The sequence below is a fragment of the Phyllostomus hastatus genome, unplaced genomic scaffold (genome assembly GCF_019186645.2).
Source record: "Phyllostomus hastatus isolate PE091 unplaced genomic scaffold, TTU_PhHast_1.1 phas_scaffold_78, whole genome shotgun sequence".
Classification (NCBI taxonomy): domain Eukaryota; kingdom Metazoa; phylum Chordata; class Mammalia; order Chiroptera; family Phyllostomidae; genus Phyllostomus; species Phyllostomus hastatus.
Genome location: NW_025334041.1, coordinates 107,822,134 through 107,841,091, shown reverse-complemented (window position 1 = coordinate 107,841,091; position 18,958 = coordinate 107,822,134). Strand labels below are relative to the sequence as shown.

The 18,958-nt window shown below is 40.2% G+C and overlaps 1 protein-coding gene across 4 annotated transcripts in view; it reads right to left on the bottom strand.

Moving 5' to 3' along the window:
* Positions 1-18,958, bottom strand: part of THADA (THADA armadillo repeat containing) — a 286,751-nt gene that overhangs the window by 184,397 nt on the left and 83,396 nt on the right. For all 4 annotated transcript variants that reach the window (XR_006784399.1, XM_045827761.1, XM_045827762.1 and 1 more), the window contains exon 26: positions 14,168-14,259. Coding sequence is in view for 3 of the 4 variants with exons in the window: in XM_045827761.1 (XP_045683717.1) it covers positions 14,168-14,259 (92 nt within the window). In the remaining variant the exon portion in view is untranslated. The remainder of the gene's footprint in view (positions 1-14,167; positions 14,260-18,958) is intronic.

Sequence of the window (18,958 nt, the reverse complement as noted above, 5' to 3'; positions counted from 1 at the left end):
GTTCACACCAACGTTTCGCCACCATCATCTGGCCTCCCGGTTCCCTTTCTCCTACCGTTTTTCTTCACTTGGCTAACTTCTGCTCATCCTTTAAGCTCAGGCCAGGACTCTTAGAGGAAGTCTCCTCCGACAGCTGCTCCTCAGCCCACTACATGCGTCCAGATCCCCCTGTGCGTGCCTCTACACACAGCATGCACTACAGTGGCGTGTAGTTCGAAGCATGTCTACACCGCTTGATCATGAGCCCCATGAAGGCAAAGACTTGAACTTACTTACTTATCTCCTGAAGCCCAGCACATTCACTGGCACGTGGCAGTGGGTTCACAAACACGGCTGAGTAAGTGAATGCTAACAATAGCTAAAGGTATTGTTATTTACTTTGTGCCAGGCACACTTCTAATTTCCTTGCATGCATTAACTCATTGAATCTGCCTCAAAATCCTTTGAGGAAAATGCTAGTATTTTTCCCATTTGATACGGGGCATCTGAGGCAGAAAGAATCAATATTTCACTATTCTTCCAATATGGTCTTATTTTCTTATGTCCAGCAAGGAAAACATGGGTAATTTTACTCTACTTCTTAGGAAAGAAGATGTGACTGAAAATCTACTTGGCAGAACTTGTTACTTTTGGAAACACTGTATATTATAGGAAAAAAGCTTTAGTGTTCTTTAAGTGGGAAAATAACTGGATTAGGAGTCATATCTGAATTTGAACACCAGGCCTGCTTCACATTAGATATAAGACATGTAGCCAATTAATAATCTATATTCCAAGTGTATTATTCAGGAAGAGGACAATAACACTTACCTTACTGAGTATTCCTACCAGGATTACAGGAGGTAAGTATATGAAAAGTCCTTTGCAGCCTTTATGTTATAAAGTTGGGTATACTGATGCTACTGCTATCACAAACAATATAACGGAATGATGTCTGACTTCCCACATAGCAAGTATTTATAATTGATTACAATGTATCTCTATTTTTATTTCCCTTGTGGATAAACTGATCCAAGTAATTGAAAGTTTTCAGAATCTACATAGGGATTTCTACAGAAAGTTAAAAAACTTTCCACTACAGTGAACCAGTTAAATCCCATCTGTTTTGAGGTTCACAGTATAAACTAGGAAATTAGAAAAATCACTAGTATTCATTAAAATGCTTGACAAAAGTCTTAAAAATTTCAACAGAGCCATGACCAGTACATGACTAAACCATCCCCACTGAGGTGGCCATGCACCTCTCCTGTCACTAACGGAATCTTACACAACACGGCCAGTGCTCTCAGCCCCATGGACTGTGAACGGCTCAGTAGATAAATCTCAATAAGCCTCCACATCAAACAGACTGGAAGAAATCAAAAGACCGCTGAGCTAAGCCAGACCAGGCTGATATTTGGGTTTATTGGTTAACTGTTATGCTTGGAAAGGCATAAAGCTTAATTGCGAGGCTTGAGGTGTACGTCAAAAATGCCTGACTTAAGTAGAAATTCTGATCATAGCATCTGTCACTAGTTAAAATACATGGAGATCTTTATCCAGGATATTTTTTTTGTTGTTTATATTTTCAATAAATGAAAATAACCCAGTCCCCATGGTGACTAAATATGAATCATTGTTTCAGCTTTTTTGAGACAATTTGGAAATCCCAGGTGTAAATTAGGGAGTAACACTGTTGTTAATCCAAGTCATGTGAAAGTTAAGAATGGGGAAATCTGGTTCAGTTTATGACTTCTTGTGGTATTAACCAAAGGTTTCTCACAAATACTAATGAATACAACATTTTGAAACACTGTATGGAAAAGTGAAATCTGGTGGTGTTATCTGGATATTTTTACTATTTTCTCCTGAATAAGTAACTCCATTTGGCTGAACAAGCAACAAAACTAAACATTTCGTAAAGGCCCTAGGATAAAGCAATCTCTCTGAGTAAAATCCAGTCAAGCTTTTAGTAAAACGTGAAAAATAAGGTCCTCATCGCAGCTTTGCCCTTGTTTTCACGGCCACCAAAGCTGCGCCACGACACCCATCCGATCAGTGTTCACCCGTGCAGTCGTCAGGATGCGAAACCAACTGAAAGCACGATCCTTCCCTGGAAGAACCTGGGCTTCACCTGAGATTACACAGCTAATTCACAAGCCCACCGACACAGGAAAGAGACAGTGCGCGTCCTCTGGGGCGCACCAGGAGGAGTCTGGAGGAAGGGGAGACGGAGGAGTGAGTGCTGGAGGACCGGTTTACCCAACCAATCAACCTAAAAACAATCCTCACTAAATGAGAGCGCCAGGGCATTATCACATTTACTCCTTGCAACTTAGTCCCTATCCCCAATTCCTGATGATGCTGAAATAAAGAAACTGAGGCTCAAGGGACTAAAAAAGTGGCCCAAAGTCAGAGCAAAAAGGAAAATCTAGATCTGACGGAACACATTCAATACTTTTTCTTAGCAACATCAACATGTTGCTTCTTTGTCTCTTATGCTGGGCAGACCCTTTAGGAGGCACTGAAGTAAAAAAAAAAAAGGGGGGGGTGGGGAGGGCATCGGACACAGGCCCCGCTCTCAAGGAAGGCCCAGCCAGGTCAGCCGCGGCTTCCCAGAGGAGAAAAGACTCAGCTTGAGCTTCAAAGGATCGAAAAAACCAGCATACTGTAGGCAGAAGAGAAGGCACAGGCATTTCAGAAGCAGAAAATCATGAACAAAAGCAAAAAGAAAAATCATAACATTCAAAGGAACAGAAGGGACATTAGCTTGATTAGAGTATATGTATTTGTCAGTCGTTGGCAGGAGTTTAATAAATATTTGTGGGTTTGAATAACAGGAGATAAGGTTGAAAAGGGTGGGTCCAAATTGTACAGGGCCTTGAAGGCCTTGAAAGCTAAGCTGAAGAAAATACAATTAACCAACGAATAATGTGGGCAAATGTTCAACCTCACCAGTAATAAAAGCAATATAAATCGAAACAACATGGCAACGTTCCCTCTTGCATTCTTTTAAACTTACATTAAAAATAATACCAATTACTAGGAAGATTATATATGCTGGTAAATTTGTAAATTGATATCTTCTTACTTAAAAGAAGTATGGCTATCATTTTCATGGAACGTTTATATTCTTTAACCCAGTATTTCCATTTCTGATCATCTATCCCAAAGAAATAATCCAAAAAACATGGGCAAAGCTATAAAATACATGAGGATATTCCCTGATCCCCTTTTTATAACGTGGAAAATTTAGATGGAATGTAAATGCTCACTGGTAGGCAGCTGGTTAAAACAAAAAAGTTTAACAGAGAAGGAAGAAGCTACTTAAAGGTGTGTGGCCTTTAGACCACAGGGGACAGAGAGCCAGTGAAAATTCCTGAGCGGGAAGGCAACCTACAGAAACTTTTTCAAGGTGATCGATTTATCAAGAAATCTGACAATACATAAACAGAATCTGAAGACTAGTTATACCCTAAGTAAGGGTTTACCTACTAAGTAAATTATGATAGGTCCTTTATAAGGAATGTAGTTTTTAAAATGCTAGAGTGATATTACACACAAAACTTTGAAGAATCATTAAATTTCAGTTTAATGGTTGGGGGGCAGGAAGAGACTTCCAGAGAAAGAAACCTCCACAGAAAATGCCACGAATCCCATGGAATTCGGTTTCCATGGCTGAGCCAACCAGTTTGGCAGCGCACAGCAGCACGATGCTGAAGGCAGTCAGAGCTGGACACAGGAAAGATAAAGACGAGCAAGTGTTGAAGAATGCCATGTCCATCTGTGGAAAGGCCACAACTTATAAATGATCATGTGGCAGCTGAAGTATGTTTTTCCAAAGACGTAACTATCATAAGCAGTGGAACCGCCAGCCGTCCACAGAATTCTTTACTTCCCCATTGAAACATCAAAGGCTTACACTGATAAAAAATCGAACCTATGCCATTGCAATAGTAGTAACTAATCAAAGCAAGAGAAACACCAAGGAAAGAAAAATTCTCTTTTATTCACCAAAAACGTTGAAACTTCAGGAAAAGTTGGCTTAATGAAGGCATAAAGCAGACAGAGATACTGACTTGTGGTGTGCTTCTGGGGAAAATTGGGCACTCACCACTTTCAGAAGACAGTGATACTTTTCAGTGCACAGAATTTTACTCCCAAATACAGGTAGGGGAGAAGGGGTACCACTCTAATGTCTACTGGTTGGGATCTGAATCATTATTGCCATGCAGATAGAACAAAGAAGGCAGCACACTAGAGAAGAAATGGTCAGGTGAGATGTTCCTGCCGAAATGGCAGAAGCACCGGGATGAGGAGAAGGAAGGGGTCTAAAGAGGATGTGTGTTTGCAGAGTGCTACAAAGAGCTTCCCAGGAGGTGCAGTTATGCAGTGGCACGCAGGGAGGAAATGGGAGTGGCACACAGACTTTCCCCAAAGGAGAGGAAAGGAGCAAGCAGAGTACTTTATGGGGTTCCACCTTGCATTACAGTTAAGTTCAAGTCTATCCTTTGCTGTCTTTCAAATATTTAGACCATATTTTATAAATGTCTGTACTCCCCTCAGTGTGTTTGTTGAATGAATGATGAAGGGAAAAAAAATGCTGGATTGCCTAAAGGAGGCCGCCGATTGCCAAAAACGGAACTAGTGGCCTAGGAGGGGACTGACTGCAGGCGGTCAAGTGAATGAAGGGGAGGAAGTCTGTAATTGACCATTTCTACGTATCTAAATCAGTTGTTCATGAATTGAGTGATCACAGAGACAAATGCAAGGAAGAAAAAGATGCACTGAGGGCAATGGATGGCTGTAGAACTGTGTTTATAGAGTAGAAAATTCTAGACCTCGAAGATTTTAGCAACTGGATCAGACTTACTGATCTTGTCAGATATAGCCAGTATGACCCCATCGTCTGTCCAGAGCAGCTGGTTTGCCCTGACCCAGACACCCCATGTTCCTCTTCTCTAGAGGCAGTTTGTACAGAACAGAACGGTAACAGTTTGGGGGAGGGAAAAGAGAGAAACTTGGCAGACTAAGAAAGAGATCAGTCAGAGTTCAGAGGCCAAAAAGTCACGCCAAAAATCTATGCTCAATATAAACAGAATAGGGACTTTTGGTTCATAAATCAAAATAATTAAGTACCAATTCCAATAAATTTAGAAAGATCATTTGACTTCAAACCATGTGGCCTCACAACAACAACAAAACTCCATACTATAGTATGTGTGCACGTCAGGGTTTGTAACACAAACCACGCGAACAGTCTGCTGGCTTGTCAGACAGAGATTAGCTATGAACCAGGGAGACATTTCATACTGCGTAGTAGCAGTTTTTGACTTAGAAATTGATTATATCTAGCATTGGCTGGTGTGGCTCGGTGAATTAAGTGCCAGCCTACAAACCGAAAGGCTGCCGATTCAATTCCCAGTCAGGGCATGTGCCTGGGTTTCGGGACAGATCCTCAGTCGGGGGGCCTGCGAGAGGCAACCAACAGATTGAGGTATCTCTTATACACTGATGTTTCTCTTCCTCTCTTTCTCCTTCTCTTCCCCCTCTCTAAAAATAAATAAATAAAATCTTTAAAATAAAATATTCGATGATTCATATTTATTGACTATCTACTATATGCTAGGATACCACTGTTTTTCCCTGACAGCTTGAGAAAATTTATAGTTTACTTAAATGCAAGTAGAACTAAGCCTTTCTGCTGTTGCCAAGATAGATCTGAAATGAATATTTTCCCTTCTCACAGATGGTACCATTCCTAATGATCAGAAACACACCTCTCACATGCCATAACCAGAATCCCCCAAGCTACGCCTGATGGAACACAAGGTGGTAATAGATGTTCTTTAAAAAAGAGGTTTCCACGGTCAAACAATTTAGGGGGGGATACTGAGTGTTATTGAGCATATGTCACACTCTTGAAGATTCATGTAACACACGACAGCATATTAAATGTTTTCAGAAGTCTTGTCCTAAGGAGTTTTTTTAATCCAGTATTTCAGAAACTTGACTCTAGAATCTGTTTTTCACTAAATATCATTTAATATTGAGGAAAAAACTAGTAATCCTTAAAATGTAAGTCATATTCCCCTCTAACATAGCCACTAATCAACAAAAAAGAATAAATGCTGCAATAGTCGCACCAAGCTGGGGCCATGCCATAACAATCTACAGAGTACAAGGTATTCACAAGTGAGTCACTTCAAGGGTCTTGCATCACATTTTCCAGTCTCACCAGCCAGGGACGCAGAATGCAATCACCTGTCAAATGATTCCTAGAACAATGCTTTTCTTGTGGAATACTCCAATACAAAAACTTCTAAACTATTCCTAATGTCATATAAAAATCCCAACTAGCCTCCTTGGCATGTCTGTTTTACACAATGAGATAGTCTCAGAACCTATTTTAGTGCTTTGCTTATACAGAGGAGGTACTCAATGAATCCTTGCTCTAGGGGAAAAGATGAATGAATACGTGTTTTCATAATGTCCCTTCTGTCCTAGTCTAGCTTCTCTTCTAACTGTCTCAGACAGACATACAATGTGTGTTCTGATCTCCATATCTTTGTTCATGCTATATAATCTCATATGCAACACTCTCCTCTCTATCCCCCCAAATTCTGCCCATCCTTCAAGTCCAGATGAAGCCCTAACTCCTAAATGAACCTGACCTCATCCTTCTCTGCCCCCATATTGCCTAACAGTACTAGAGAGTTTGACACTCATTTTTTTCCCTACGCTAGTTCATGTGTTGGTGTTATCTTTCAGTAAGTGATAAACTCCTTCAAATCCAAGACCATGTAATAACTACTTTTGTACATATTAGAGTGCCAGGGTACATAGTATTCAATGAAAAAAAATCTTATTGATTGTATTTTATAAAAAAGTTTGGTGTGTAACAATAGTTGGAAATTCTATAATTTCTAAACTATACATTACTAAAATCAACAGTTATAAGGACCAAGTTCTGAATAAAGAAAAAACACCACCAAGATTCCAAAGAAACCATCTTCTCCGGATTTAACCTCTTTGACTCCACTTTCTCATTTGGAAAGTGGTTCTGCAGTATTCTCTATAGGCACTAAACGAGCAATAAACACTGCTTGTAATTTCATAGTCCTGGAAGCAATCCTGATGTCTTCAATTATGTAATCCTGGTATTACATTCTATGAGTCTGGTTCATTTAGAATGTAAGCTACAAAAATACCAAAGCTGAGAAAAAATATTTACTCATGCTTTTACTAATATGCAGAAAAAGGATACATGCATTGCCAAGATTCCATAGAACATGCTCAAACTACAGCAACAATGCCTTAGTGATTAGAGAAGGAAACGGCCTGAAGCAGTGCTTAGGAACAAAGAATACTTAGTCCATGCAAGAGTCAATATTTGAGGACACAATGACTAATTCCCACTTCAAGTTCATGGATGTATCTTTTAAGAGCTTCTTTTTTTGTTAAAACTTTTATTTGTGGTTTTCCTACCTGCAATCCATGAAACTAAGAATGAACAAAACCTTGAAACATGAAATTTTTCAGTAGGGCGAAGTGTCAGTATAGACTTAATTCATATACTGAACTTCTTAACAAGGGTTATACGAGACTTTACTTCTCAGTCTGCAAAAATTTTCCATTATCTCCTCTGCCTAAAGAGTCAGATGGAAGGTTCTACCAGCAACTGTGGAAAATGTGTGAATGGCTCCTCCAGACTGTATCAGAGCCCTGGGGCTCTTAGCTTAATTTCACATTATGGAATCCAAACTAGCACTACTGTTGCTAATAGAAACTGCATTTATAAATAGTCAGCTAATTTTTTTAAAACGTTCTAGTTGGGCTTGCTGTGAGCTAAGAGTAACCACCGCACGTGTTTCCAGCACCGGCTGTGTGACCTCAATCAGTCACTCAGCGTTTCTGCACCTTAATTTTTACATCTGCAAAATGAGAATGGGGCTAGATGGCTTCTTAGGTCCTCTCAAACACAGAACTAATAATACTTACAGTTATATTTTTATTAAAGACATGAATGAAAAGTGTAAGCATAGATTCCGAAAAACATTAGGTTAACCCTAGAAGGCATCACACCATAGGCAAGGATTATCACAAAACTCCCAAACCCTCTCCCCACAGCACCAAACTATCATCAAATACAGAACTTTTCTTGAGGTAAATGTCTCATCAGCCACACCAACATCCTACTGGAGTAATTTAATTAATCCCTTATACGCCAACCAAAACGAACAGATTTCTACCTTCTTGGCTTCACCATGTGACATTAGGACCCTGGTGACCTGTTCCCCCCACACCTTCCCTTTGCATGAAAACAGAGTGTGGTGTTCGTGGGGGAAGGGAATGTTCTTAAGACAAAAAGGGTCTTAAAGTCACTTCAAAACAAACTTCTCCATGGCGTCCTTCCATCTTTCCTCCTAAAATCAACCTGCCATGTGGGAGAGGGAGCTTCTCAATCCACAATGAGACGCTGGGTGAAGCGACTCATTCCTCACGAGTCTGACGATGTAAAATCTGCAGCCCGACTCCAAACAGGTGAGTCACTGCTCACGGGGGAGCTACGAGTGCTGTGTGCAAATCGCAGGCGCGCTGCAGACAGAACTGGGTTTACGTTCTGCCACTCAGGCACTACAGCCTTGGGCAAATGACTAACTCTCACTAACCTGGGTCTTACCCCTCTGTAACACTAGGAGGACCGTCCACTCCGCAGGGCTGTGGTGAAGGCTAAAGGAGACGCCTGTAACTGGTCTGGCAGGTGCCAAGCACACAAACAGGCACTAAACACAGGCTCCCACCCCCTCCTCTGTTCAGGTGGAACTGAGGCTCTGGCCCAGCAGATGCCAGCCGTATTCTTCTCTGGACTACCAGTTTCCTCAGGGCTGGGGGCATGTCTGATTCATCGTTGGATCCCAGTGCCCAGCAGAGGGCTTGGCCCAGAGTAAAAATGCAGTAAGTGCTTGTTGAATGGAGAAAATGAGACTCCTTTAGGTCTGAGGATGTTAAGACTGTCCTGGCACAAAGAATTCTGATTTTCAGTTGGCCAAATGATTTTCATTTGTAGGCACTTCCTACAAACTACGATGTGGTTCACAGCAAAAAAGCTACTCTGAACTCTAATAAATGCATTCTTTAAAATGTAAAAACCCAACTGCCTGATAACTCTCAATTTTAGTTTGGAGAGTCCAATTCTTTCCTAAACAATGGAGTGGGTGACCACAGCAACTTGTGGAATCTCTTTCTTCCTAGAAAACAGGAAGAACAGAAGAGAAGCCAGTCTGTCTGGAAACTGCTTCCAAATCTGTCCACAAGCAGTGGCTGGACTAGATTAGAAGCCCTGCAGAGGATCCTTCCAGACCTAGACCACTCAGATATTAAAAGAAATAACTAAAATCAAATCTCTGTCATTCATACTCAGGAAAATAAAACAAATACAATTTAACATCTTCTAAAACTGTCATTATAAATTACCTTATTTGTACCTAGTGATGCTTTTATAAACACCCTAAGTTATTAATTTGAATATAAGCTGTCTCTAACAAGATAGAATACACACTGTACTTAACAACACAGAAAATTATTATTGTTTTGTCCCTCTTTTTAAAATATTTATTGATTTGAGAGGGAGGGAAGGAAGGAGAGAGAGGAAGGGGAAAGGAGAAAGAGTGAGAGAGAAAGAAACATTCATATGTTGTTCCAGTTATTTATGCATTCCATGGTTGATTCTTGTATGTGCCCTGACTGGGGACTGAACCCACAACCTTGGCGTATCGTGATGATGCTCTAACCAACAGTGCTATCCGTCCAGGGCCTTGGTTCCTTTCTTTTAACCTATGTATTTCCATGTACTCCCAAACCCCCTCATTCCCAGGCTTTATAAGAACACTACTTTCTCCCAAATACTCCACTCAACTCTCCTGTTCATGAATTTCTAATACATCCATTACTCACACTGTGCAACTTTTACATGTTGTCTTCTTTCTGTATCTGTTTTACAAATAACAACTTTTGTTTCCCAAACTGAAATGTAAACTCCCTAAGCAAGTTCCAAGTTTTATTATACTCCTTTCTCATGTCAATGGAATTCATGACAAATGCTTACAAATTCACACTGGCTGAATGACTGATTTAAAATAAAGAGAAAACAAAAGCTATAGAACACTCTGTGCACTGAGCACCTGTGTAGGGCTTTGGCAAAGTCTAACATAAAGCTCTCAGACTACTGTGTATTGGTATTTGTCATTAACCTAGGCCTAGAACAGACGAAGGTTAATGCACACGGGAGTCAGAGGGAAGGACCTAGAGGTAGAGATCACATTGCTTAGCCCCTGCCTGTAAGGAGGAATGAGGGACTCCCAAGGTGAGCCCACTCACACCGCACATGGAGGCTGCTGTGGAGAGCCCAGCACACCCCCCAGATCACAGAGCTGGGCAAGTGCTGATTCTACACAGAGTTAATTATTCACTATTCAGGCCAAGTCAGTCAGGGAATAGCAAAGAGAAAGAAACGAGGCTTTAGAAAATTTAAATGTAGTAACATTATTTAAAAACTCAGGTTTTCTTACTCTTCATAATCCAAAGAACACATCTAGAATAAGACTAACCAGCTTCAGCGTTCAGTCCCTTTGCATGCACACTACATACTTAACGATGGGGAAGCAGAACACCTGCTCCTTTCTTTACATATGACAAGGGAACTTCTTGTCCCGACTGCGAGGAAGCTACTGTTCCAGGCACTGGGAATACAGTTTACCAAACTCACAAGTCTAGTGACAATCATGCAAAGCCCCAGCCGAGTATTTTACACAAGTGAGACACTGAAGACAGTGAAAATCTCCTAGAGAAAAAAAAACAAGGCCCAGAGAGGTTAACTAACTTGTCTCAGTTGATTATTGTGGGTACATAGCAACAAAGGCAGAAGTAGGAACAAGAACTCTTATCTCTTTTCTAGTAATAAAATTTACTTATTCATTAAGCAAGTATTTTTGTATGACTATTACATGCCAGACAGTACACCAGGCAGCAGATATACAGAAATGGCTAAGTTACTGACCTTGTCCTCAAAAAGCAGTGTAACTGTAAGACAATGAAATAAGTACAATAAAAGTGGTAACAGAGAAAAAAAAGCAAATCATATCTGTAATTGCATAGGACTTCCAATGTTTTAAAAGAAAATGAACTGCTAATCGTTTGTTTTATCCTCACCACAGCCCTACGAGCACAGAGCACAGATCTTGTTATTCCTGGTACATAGATGGAGAAACTGAAGCATGAAGCGGATAAGGGAGTCTATTAAGGTCATCGCTAGTGGCAGCAAAGTGCCTAGAAACCAAGTCTGTTTATGCCTAGACTTCTTTTTTTCAGTAGGTAGCAAAGGCAGATGTTCTTTTCATGTCCAGTCCCCTTCTGAACAACAGCATCCATTTTCAAGATTGTGTGCAGAACGGTCACTGGCTGGGAAAGTAGACTTAACAGTCTGTGAGGTCCCGTCAGCTGAGTTTGGTCATTCGAAGGCTGAGTAACCAACCAACCAACCAACAGGACTTCGTTATGATGAGCATCCCTAAAGTGCCCGCTATGTATACACAGAGAAGATGGAAAAGGTCTGCCCCTCGGGGAGTTAATACCACAGGGAGCAGGCATATAAACATTTCAACAAAAAGTGACATAATTAAACAAACTACAACTAGAAGAATCATGACAAGTAATAGCAAATTTAACACACTAAAGGTTTTGCAGAGCAAATCTAGTGGGTACTGCCGAACAGTATACTCTTCAAGGGTTAAACAGAGAACAGAGCCTTGTGTACATAATGATCACACCAATCGTTAGGTATATTGAGCTAAAGGCTCTTAGCAAAAATGTTCATCACAGTAAAAATAAAAAATCAACTTCTTAATTCCACTTTTCAACTTCTCAAAAAACAATTATATGAATATTCCATTTCCCTCTTTCTAGGAAAATTATCTATTTTGTAACCTTCCTAATTTAAGAGTAATGAATTTATAATAGACATTCCCATCAGCATGCCTTGGGCATAAGATTAAAACAGTGTGGTTCCACTGTGCTATTATTCTTCCACCCTCCTTCAGATGAAACCTAAATGAAATGAATCTGATAACTTCTCCTGGACATAGTCAAACTTAATTATACAACCAAGAATCATTCACTCCATAAAAAGTAAAAGAGAAAAAAAGCATTTCTTCATTTCCAAGTTCTATTTTAAATATTAATTTCACTTGTTTGATAACCTCATATGTTTTATTTATACCACTATCTATAATGGCTTTATAATATGAGCAAACTATTTTAAAGTTTTTGGCATCTTATAGAATTACTACCAAAAATCATCCAAGCTAAAGAGAAACAAGTGTTAGTGATTTCAAACTACAGAGAGGAAGAATTTCTCTAGGAACCAGCTACATAGTAAAAATTATAATCATCCTTCAAAGGAATAATGTTATCATTATTTTGTTATTTATTTATTCTCTTTTTAGAGAGAGAGAAAAAGAGGAGAAGTGGGAGGAGGAAGAGAGAAACATCGACTTATTTTTCCAGTTATTTATGCATTCACTGGCTGTGCCCTGACCAGAGATCCAGCCTGCAACCTTGGCATATCAGGACGATGCTCCAACCAACTGAGCTATCTCAACCAAGACTTATCATTATTTTAAAAACACAACTTGGTTAAAAAAATCTGTCTGGTATTTCCTGAATAGGCTCAGGGGATTCATACTAATAGCCAGTTGCCTTCCTTTTAAATATTTATTGAATTTTATAGGGTGATAGGTAGTGATTTAAATGACAATTCAAAACTACCAGTAAGTTTCACTAGAATTACCAACAGTGCATAATAAAATCATGTCACGATATTTTCTAATTCTATCACAAGAAAATACATTTTAATAAACAAAACCTGAAAACCTAAATTGAAAGTGTGATAATCCACTTTTTTAGGTAGAAGAGGACTAAGGCCTGATTTATCTTTAGATCAAGGAAAGATCACTAGAACAAACTGGAGCCTGCGAAGGAAGTATTTAAACATGCAGCAACAGTGACATCTAGTGTTCAGAACTGCAAGTCACTAGACTACCACTAAATCTTCTGAAGAGAAAAACAAACTATTCAAAGCTTGTCCTCTTTAAAAACCAACAGAACTGTGTGCTGTATCTAAAAATTACCCACAGTATAAGTGTTTCATGAGATTTCCTTCCAGACATTAAAAAACCTTAAGAGGAAAATATCTTAGAGAGTAAATGTAACACAATAGACCTAAGTAAAAAGTATTGTTTATTCTGTGTGACCAACATCTGTAACTGCTCCTTTTGGTTACAGAGTTTAATGCACAAGTAATCTGAGACATGTCACTCATGACTGTATCATACACATTTAAACTTCCAGCTATAAAAGCAAAATAAATGTCCATCAGTAGATGAGCGGATGAAACAACTATGGGATATTTACACAATAGACTACTACTTGCCCATAAAAAAAGAAAATTTCACCCTTTGTGATAGTATGGATGGACCTGGAAAATATTATGCTAAATGAAATAAGCCAGTCAGAGAAAGACAAATACTATATGATTTCACTCACATGTGGAATCTAATGAACAAACTGAACTAACAAGGAAAAGGGACAGACTCATAGATGGAGAGCAGATGACAGCTAGTGGGGGGATCAGGGAGGGGACGGACTGAACAAAAAGGAAAAAGGGATTCATGGACATGGACAACAGTGTGGCAACTGCTGGGGGGATGGGGATATAAGGGGACCAGATGATAACGGAAAAAATACAAAAAGATTAAATTTTAAAAGGAAAAAAAAGCAAGATATTACATAAGCTAGTACTTGATGACACAAGTACTAGTACAATTCAGGACACTTCAGGAATACCTGAAGACGAGAGAAACAAAAAACTTCAGCTGTTGTGTTGAGAAACAAGCTCCACATTTCAGCCCTTGCTACCTTGCAATGTTTTCAATGCTTTGAAAGATCTATTTATTAAACCATAGGTATTTTTGCCCAAGAATTAGAATTTGGCAGCACAGGTTAATTTACTGTAGTATTTATATAGTTTTATGCTCTAGATAAATCTATAAAAGTAATCAAAGTACCAAAAATTATTTTTGGCTAGCACAATATTTTATAAAAAGTAAAGTTAGCATTAGATGGAGCTTACGTATTTTTTTTTAAAAGTTCATCCTTTCCCCTTTTAACTCCAAATATTCTGGTGATCAAGGTACTGAAGAGAAGCGTGGATGAATTTCTCACCTAAAGTGAAAATAAATACACAATAAGGGTTAAGAAATATTCAAGGCATGAAACCAACACTTACAGTGTTCAAACTAGACATTCAAAATCATTACCCAATTTGCTAGTTCAGGGCTAAAGAAAATATGGTTTGTGTTCATAAAAATAAGATAATTTTCAAAACCATTGTAGTAACTGACTCAACAACATCCTCTTAAACTGAACTCTACAATCCAGCTACATGAACACAACATTGCAGCTCCTCCCTATACCTGTATCACCACCACTGTTTTCATCATCTTCTTGTCCTCACATCACCAAATAACATTTCCTTAAAAAAATAAATTCATTTTTCATATCCTTTCTGATGATGAATATTCCAGTAAAAAGCTCAGCTCTTTCCCTTTATTTTCTGTAAACATATACCTATGAGAGAATATTTATAAAGCCTAACTAAAATGATCCACATTATTAATATGGCCAAGATAATGTTAACATCCAAAATGTTGTATTAACAATACAATGCCAGCAACCTAATAAAACTATTTTAACTCTAAAATTCTCTGAGACAACTAGTTCTTTTATGTTTAAAATAAAAGAACAACCATTAATAAACATGAATTTCTTCAAAATGATAGTAATAGAGCATATCTATTTCCAAGTCAATACATCAAGATGCTTTGGTATATTATGAAAATATCCTGAATGATTGGGCTCCCTCCATTACCTCACCAAATCGGAGTAGAGAGGTGCAAACACTTAGATTTCACTATGGTGTGTGTGCGCCAGCACCACCGAGAACGCGCAGAAAGAGAAGACACACGACTGCCAACACAGAGCTTATATTCTCATTGGATAGCTGTCACAATCACACGGCATGTTTCAAGAGCATTGTAAGAAGGATAATTAAAAGTAACAATGTAAGATTTAGAAAATAGCTTCTGAAGCCACTGCAGTAAGGGCCGCAAACTCAAGATGCTCACAAGGCCCACCCAGCGACAGGAGCAGCAGAGGACGGGCCCAGTGAGGTCACTGCTCGCGGTCAGCAGCCTTGTCGCCACAGGGGAGAGTGTGAGTCCAGTGCTGCCAGACTGTCTTCCTTCTCAAGGGAAGCCAGAAACCCGGATTCTTATGTGAAATCTCACTATTTTGAAATTTTGGCAACAAATGAAAGGGGTAAAGACTGAGGCCAAATAAAACACAGTTGCAGGCTGGATCTGACCTCTCGGCCACCAGTTTGCAACCTCTCCTCCAGAAGCCCGGGCCTGACTCAGTCCATGCCTGGTAACTCCAGAAGTGGGCTACACATGCCGTGGCACAATTTATACCGAAATTATACTGAAACCCTAAAACTGGATGAATTCACTGAGTCCATTCAACAATCAACACACATTAATAAAGTCCCTACTATGCGTCCTGCCCGATATCCCCAAACAACAAATCAATCTGTCCTGCCACTCTGTCAACGCTGCCTCTGTCCTGGCTCAGGTCTTACCTCTTACTTGGTCTCCTGATTTAGTTCCCCAAGACTCCTAGGTTTAAGATGAACTGGTCATCTAGGACCCTGTCTCCTCTCAAGAATCACCCGAAAACACACAATATACGAAGGAAAGTAGGAATGCAAATTGCACCTTGCCTGAAACCAAGCTTTCTGACAAAGGCCTCCAGAAGCAGCGGTGTTAAAAGAGGAGTGCCTGGAGACAAGACAAGGGCGGCGGAGGCGCACCCTCAGCAGCACTGCGGAGGACCACTTCCCAAAGTGAACGGGCTCCCCCAAAAGGAGGGCACTCTCCTCCAGCTCGAGTCATCGGGCTAGAGGCAGGAGCCACACAATGTCATTTAGTGACATGAACACGAATTGGTGAGTTCCAGTATCATTAGCTTGATCCATTCATTACCAAGTTCCCTCATTAGCAACCAATGATCACCATTACCTATTCCAGTATGTATAGCATAATGGTTATATTCTACCATTAATTAGTTATGGCTTTCAGAAAAACTACTATTTAAAAAAAAAAGCTTTTCATCATCAGCTATTTGATTACCTTGTTACTCAGTAGAGAATTATTTCCACAAATGTACCAGCTTGCAGAGTGAGTTCACACCATAGCAACCTCCGAAGGATTCATTTTAAAAACCTACTCATCACTTGATGGACATTCGGGGTATTTCCGCTTTTTGGCTATTATGGATAATGATGCCATAAACTTTCATGTACAAGTTCTTGTGTGAACATGTTTTCATTTCTCTTCGGCACATACCTAGAAGTGGCGCTACTGGATCGTATGGTACCTGGGTTAACCTTCTGAGGAGCTGCCGCAGCGACAGTGCCATTTTAACTATACAGGGCTCCAAATCCTCCCCACGACCTGTTGTTGTCGTCTTTGTCATTACAGCCGTCTTGGTGGGTGTAGCATGGTATAACGCCGTGGTTTTGATTTGCATTTCCCGAAAGAGCAATAACGTTAAGCATTTTTTCCTGTGCTTACTATTTGTATATCTTTTTTGGAGACACATATTCAAATTCTTTGTCCATTTTTTAAATTGGGTTGCCTTTTTATCATTGTGTTCTAAGAGTTCTTTATATATTCTGGACACTAATCAAATACATGATTATCAGCTATATGATGTGTAAGTATTTTCCTCATTCTGTCCATTGTCTTTTCATTTTCTTGATGATATCCTTTGAAACACAGATGACTTAAATTCTGAACAAGTCTGATGTATCTTTTTTCTTCTGTCGCTTATGCTTTAGGTGTCATATGTGAGTAACTGTCACCTACCCCAAAGTCACAGTGATTTATGCCTACTGTTTTCTTCTAAAGTTTGCATCATTTTAGCTCTTATATTTAGGACTTTGATCCACACTGAGTTGATTTTTTAATGCGGTGTAAGATGGGAAGCAAATTCATTTGTTTACATGTGGATATCCAAATGCTCCAGTACCAGGGTTTGAACAGACTCTTCCTCTCCCCACTGAAATGCCTTGGCACCTTGTTAATGAAATGTTAGGTTTTATTTATGGACCCTCAATTCTACCCCTTTGAGTTACATACACATCTACCCTTATGCCACCACCATGCTGTCTAATTACTGTTGCTCTGTCCTAAGTCTCAAAATTTTTGACATGTGAGTCCTCCAACTCTGTTCTTTCCCAAGACTGTTCTGGTTACTCTGAGTCCAAATAACTCTAGCAATAATCAATCCTTACCACATGGAAAAACACCAGAAAGCCTTCCTGTTCTCTCACCTCCTTTTCCACCAGGCCCCAAGGATAGCTACACATTGAAAACTGCTACCAAAAATTCCCTCTTCTATTCACTGAGTACATACACTTTTTATCCTCCTTTCTAGCATGATAAAGGTTCCAAATAGACTTTTAAGATCTAGAAGAGTTAGGTGACTAAAAAAAATTAGGTCTCACAAAACAATCTGTGTGTGTATGTATGTAGAAGTGTGTATGTGTGTATACATACACACACATGGACTATAAGCTGTCTTATAAGTGTATGGCTTTTCTTATATAACATAAATGCTCCCTTGAAAAATATTTAAAGATGTGAATGGAGAGCCTCCCATGTGCAATCACTATAGAGATGGTTATTCACACACTGCACACTTTCACTAGCCCACTTTCCCCTATCCATGAATTAGGAAAACAGTTCTCTTCCTGTGAGTGGACGAAGCTTCACGCCCAGCTATGTAGCCTAAAATGTGGAGCACGACTGGGTTTCAGCACCACACAGCCCTCAGCCTGGCACCCTCGTAGTAACCTCACAACCACCACAGGGCCCGGAGACACTGGTGCCAGCAGAGGCACGGAGTTCATGTGGCAGTGCTACCGGGAAGGTCTGAAAGGCCCTTTTTCCTCTGAAACCCACTGCAGACTGTGAAGCAGAACTGGCCTGAGGGAAGCAACCTAAAGATATACCAGATAGGAATAAACGCCTAGTGTGAGTCTTGGAAGGACACTGAAGTGGCGTACTCAGGGGAGTTTCTGGGCAAGCTGGAAAGATGAGTTACCTGTCCTACCTTGAGGATGCGGGGAAAGAAGCTGAGGTGTTTCGGCCACTGAACATAAGAGAAGGAATGCCCAGAAATGTCTGTTTCCAGACACTGCCCAGAAAAACCTGTTTCCATACATGCGCAGCTATGAATTACCTTCTGTTACCTAAATTTTTAACTCAACTAGCTTCATTTCCAAAATACATGTCAAAGATTATTGGTTGTCACCACCTTGACTAATATTTCCCTATTCTGGGCTGCCATCATCTCTTGGCAGAACTATTACAATAGCTTCCTGACTGTTCCTCCTCCTTCCCTCTCGCCACCTTAGAAGCGAGTCTCTACTTTCACCCACATCGGCCAGATCCCATTACTCCCCTACTCTGTGCAGGAACAGCCCAACTGCACCCACGCAGGCTGCGGCCGCCCAGCCACGCCCAGACTCCGATGCGATGCTGCAACACAGGGAATGGGATCTGGCTTCTCTAGCAGCTGACCAAGAGTTGTGCCAATACCTGCCCGAGGTGGGTTAATGCTCCGAGGGGTGAACTTTGACCCATAAAAGACAAGGGATGGGACTGTTCTATGAGGTGGCTGAGTTTCACCTGGCCTGCCTAGAAGATACATCACGTGACTATTCAGCCAGCTCAGTTTCCCGGCAAGGTTCAGACCTGCTTGGTAGTGTCGTTCTTCTTTACTTGCCTCACTTCCTTTT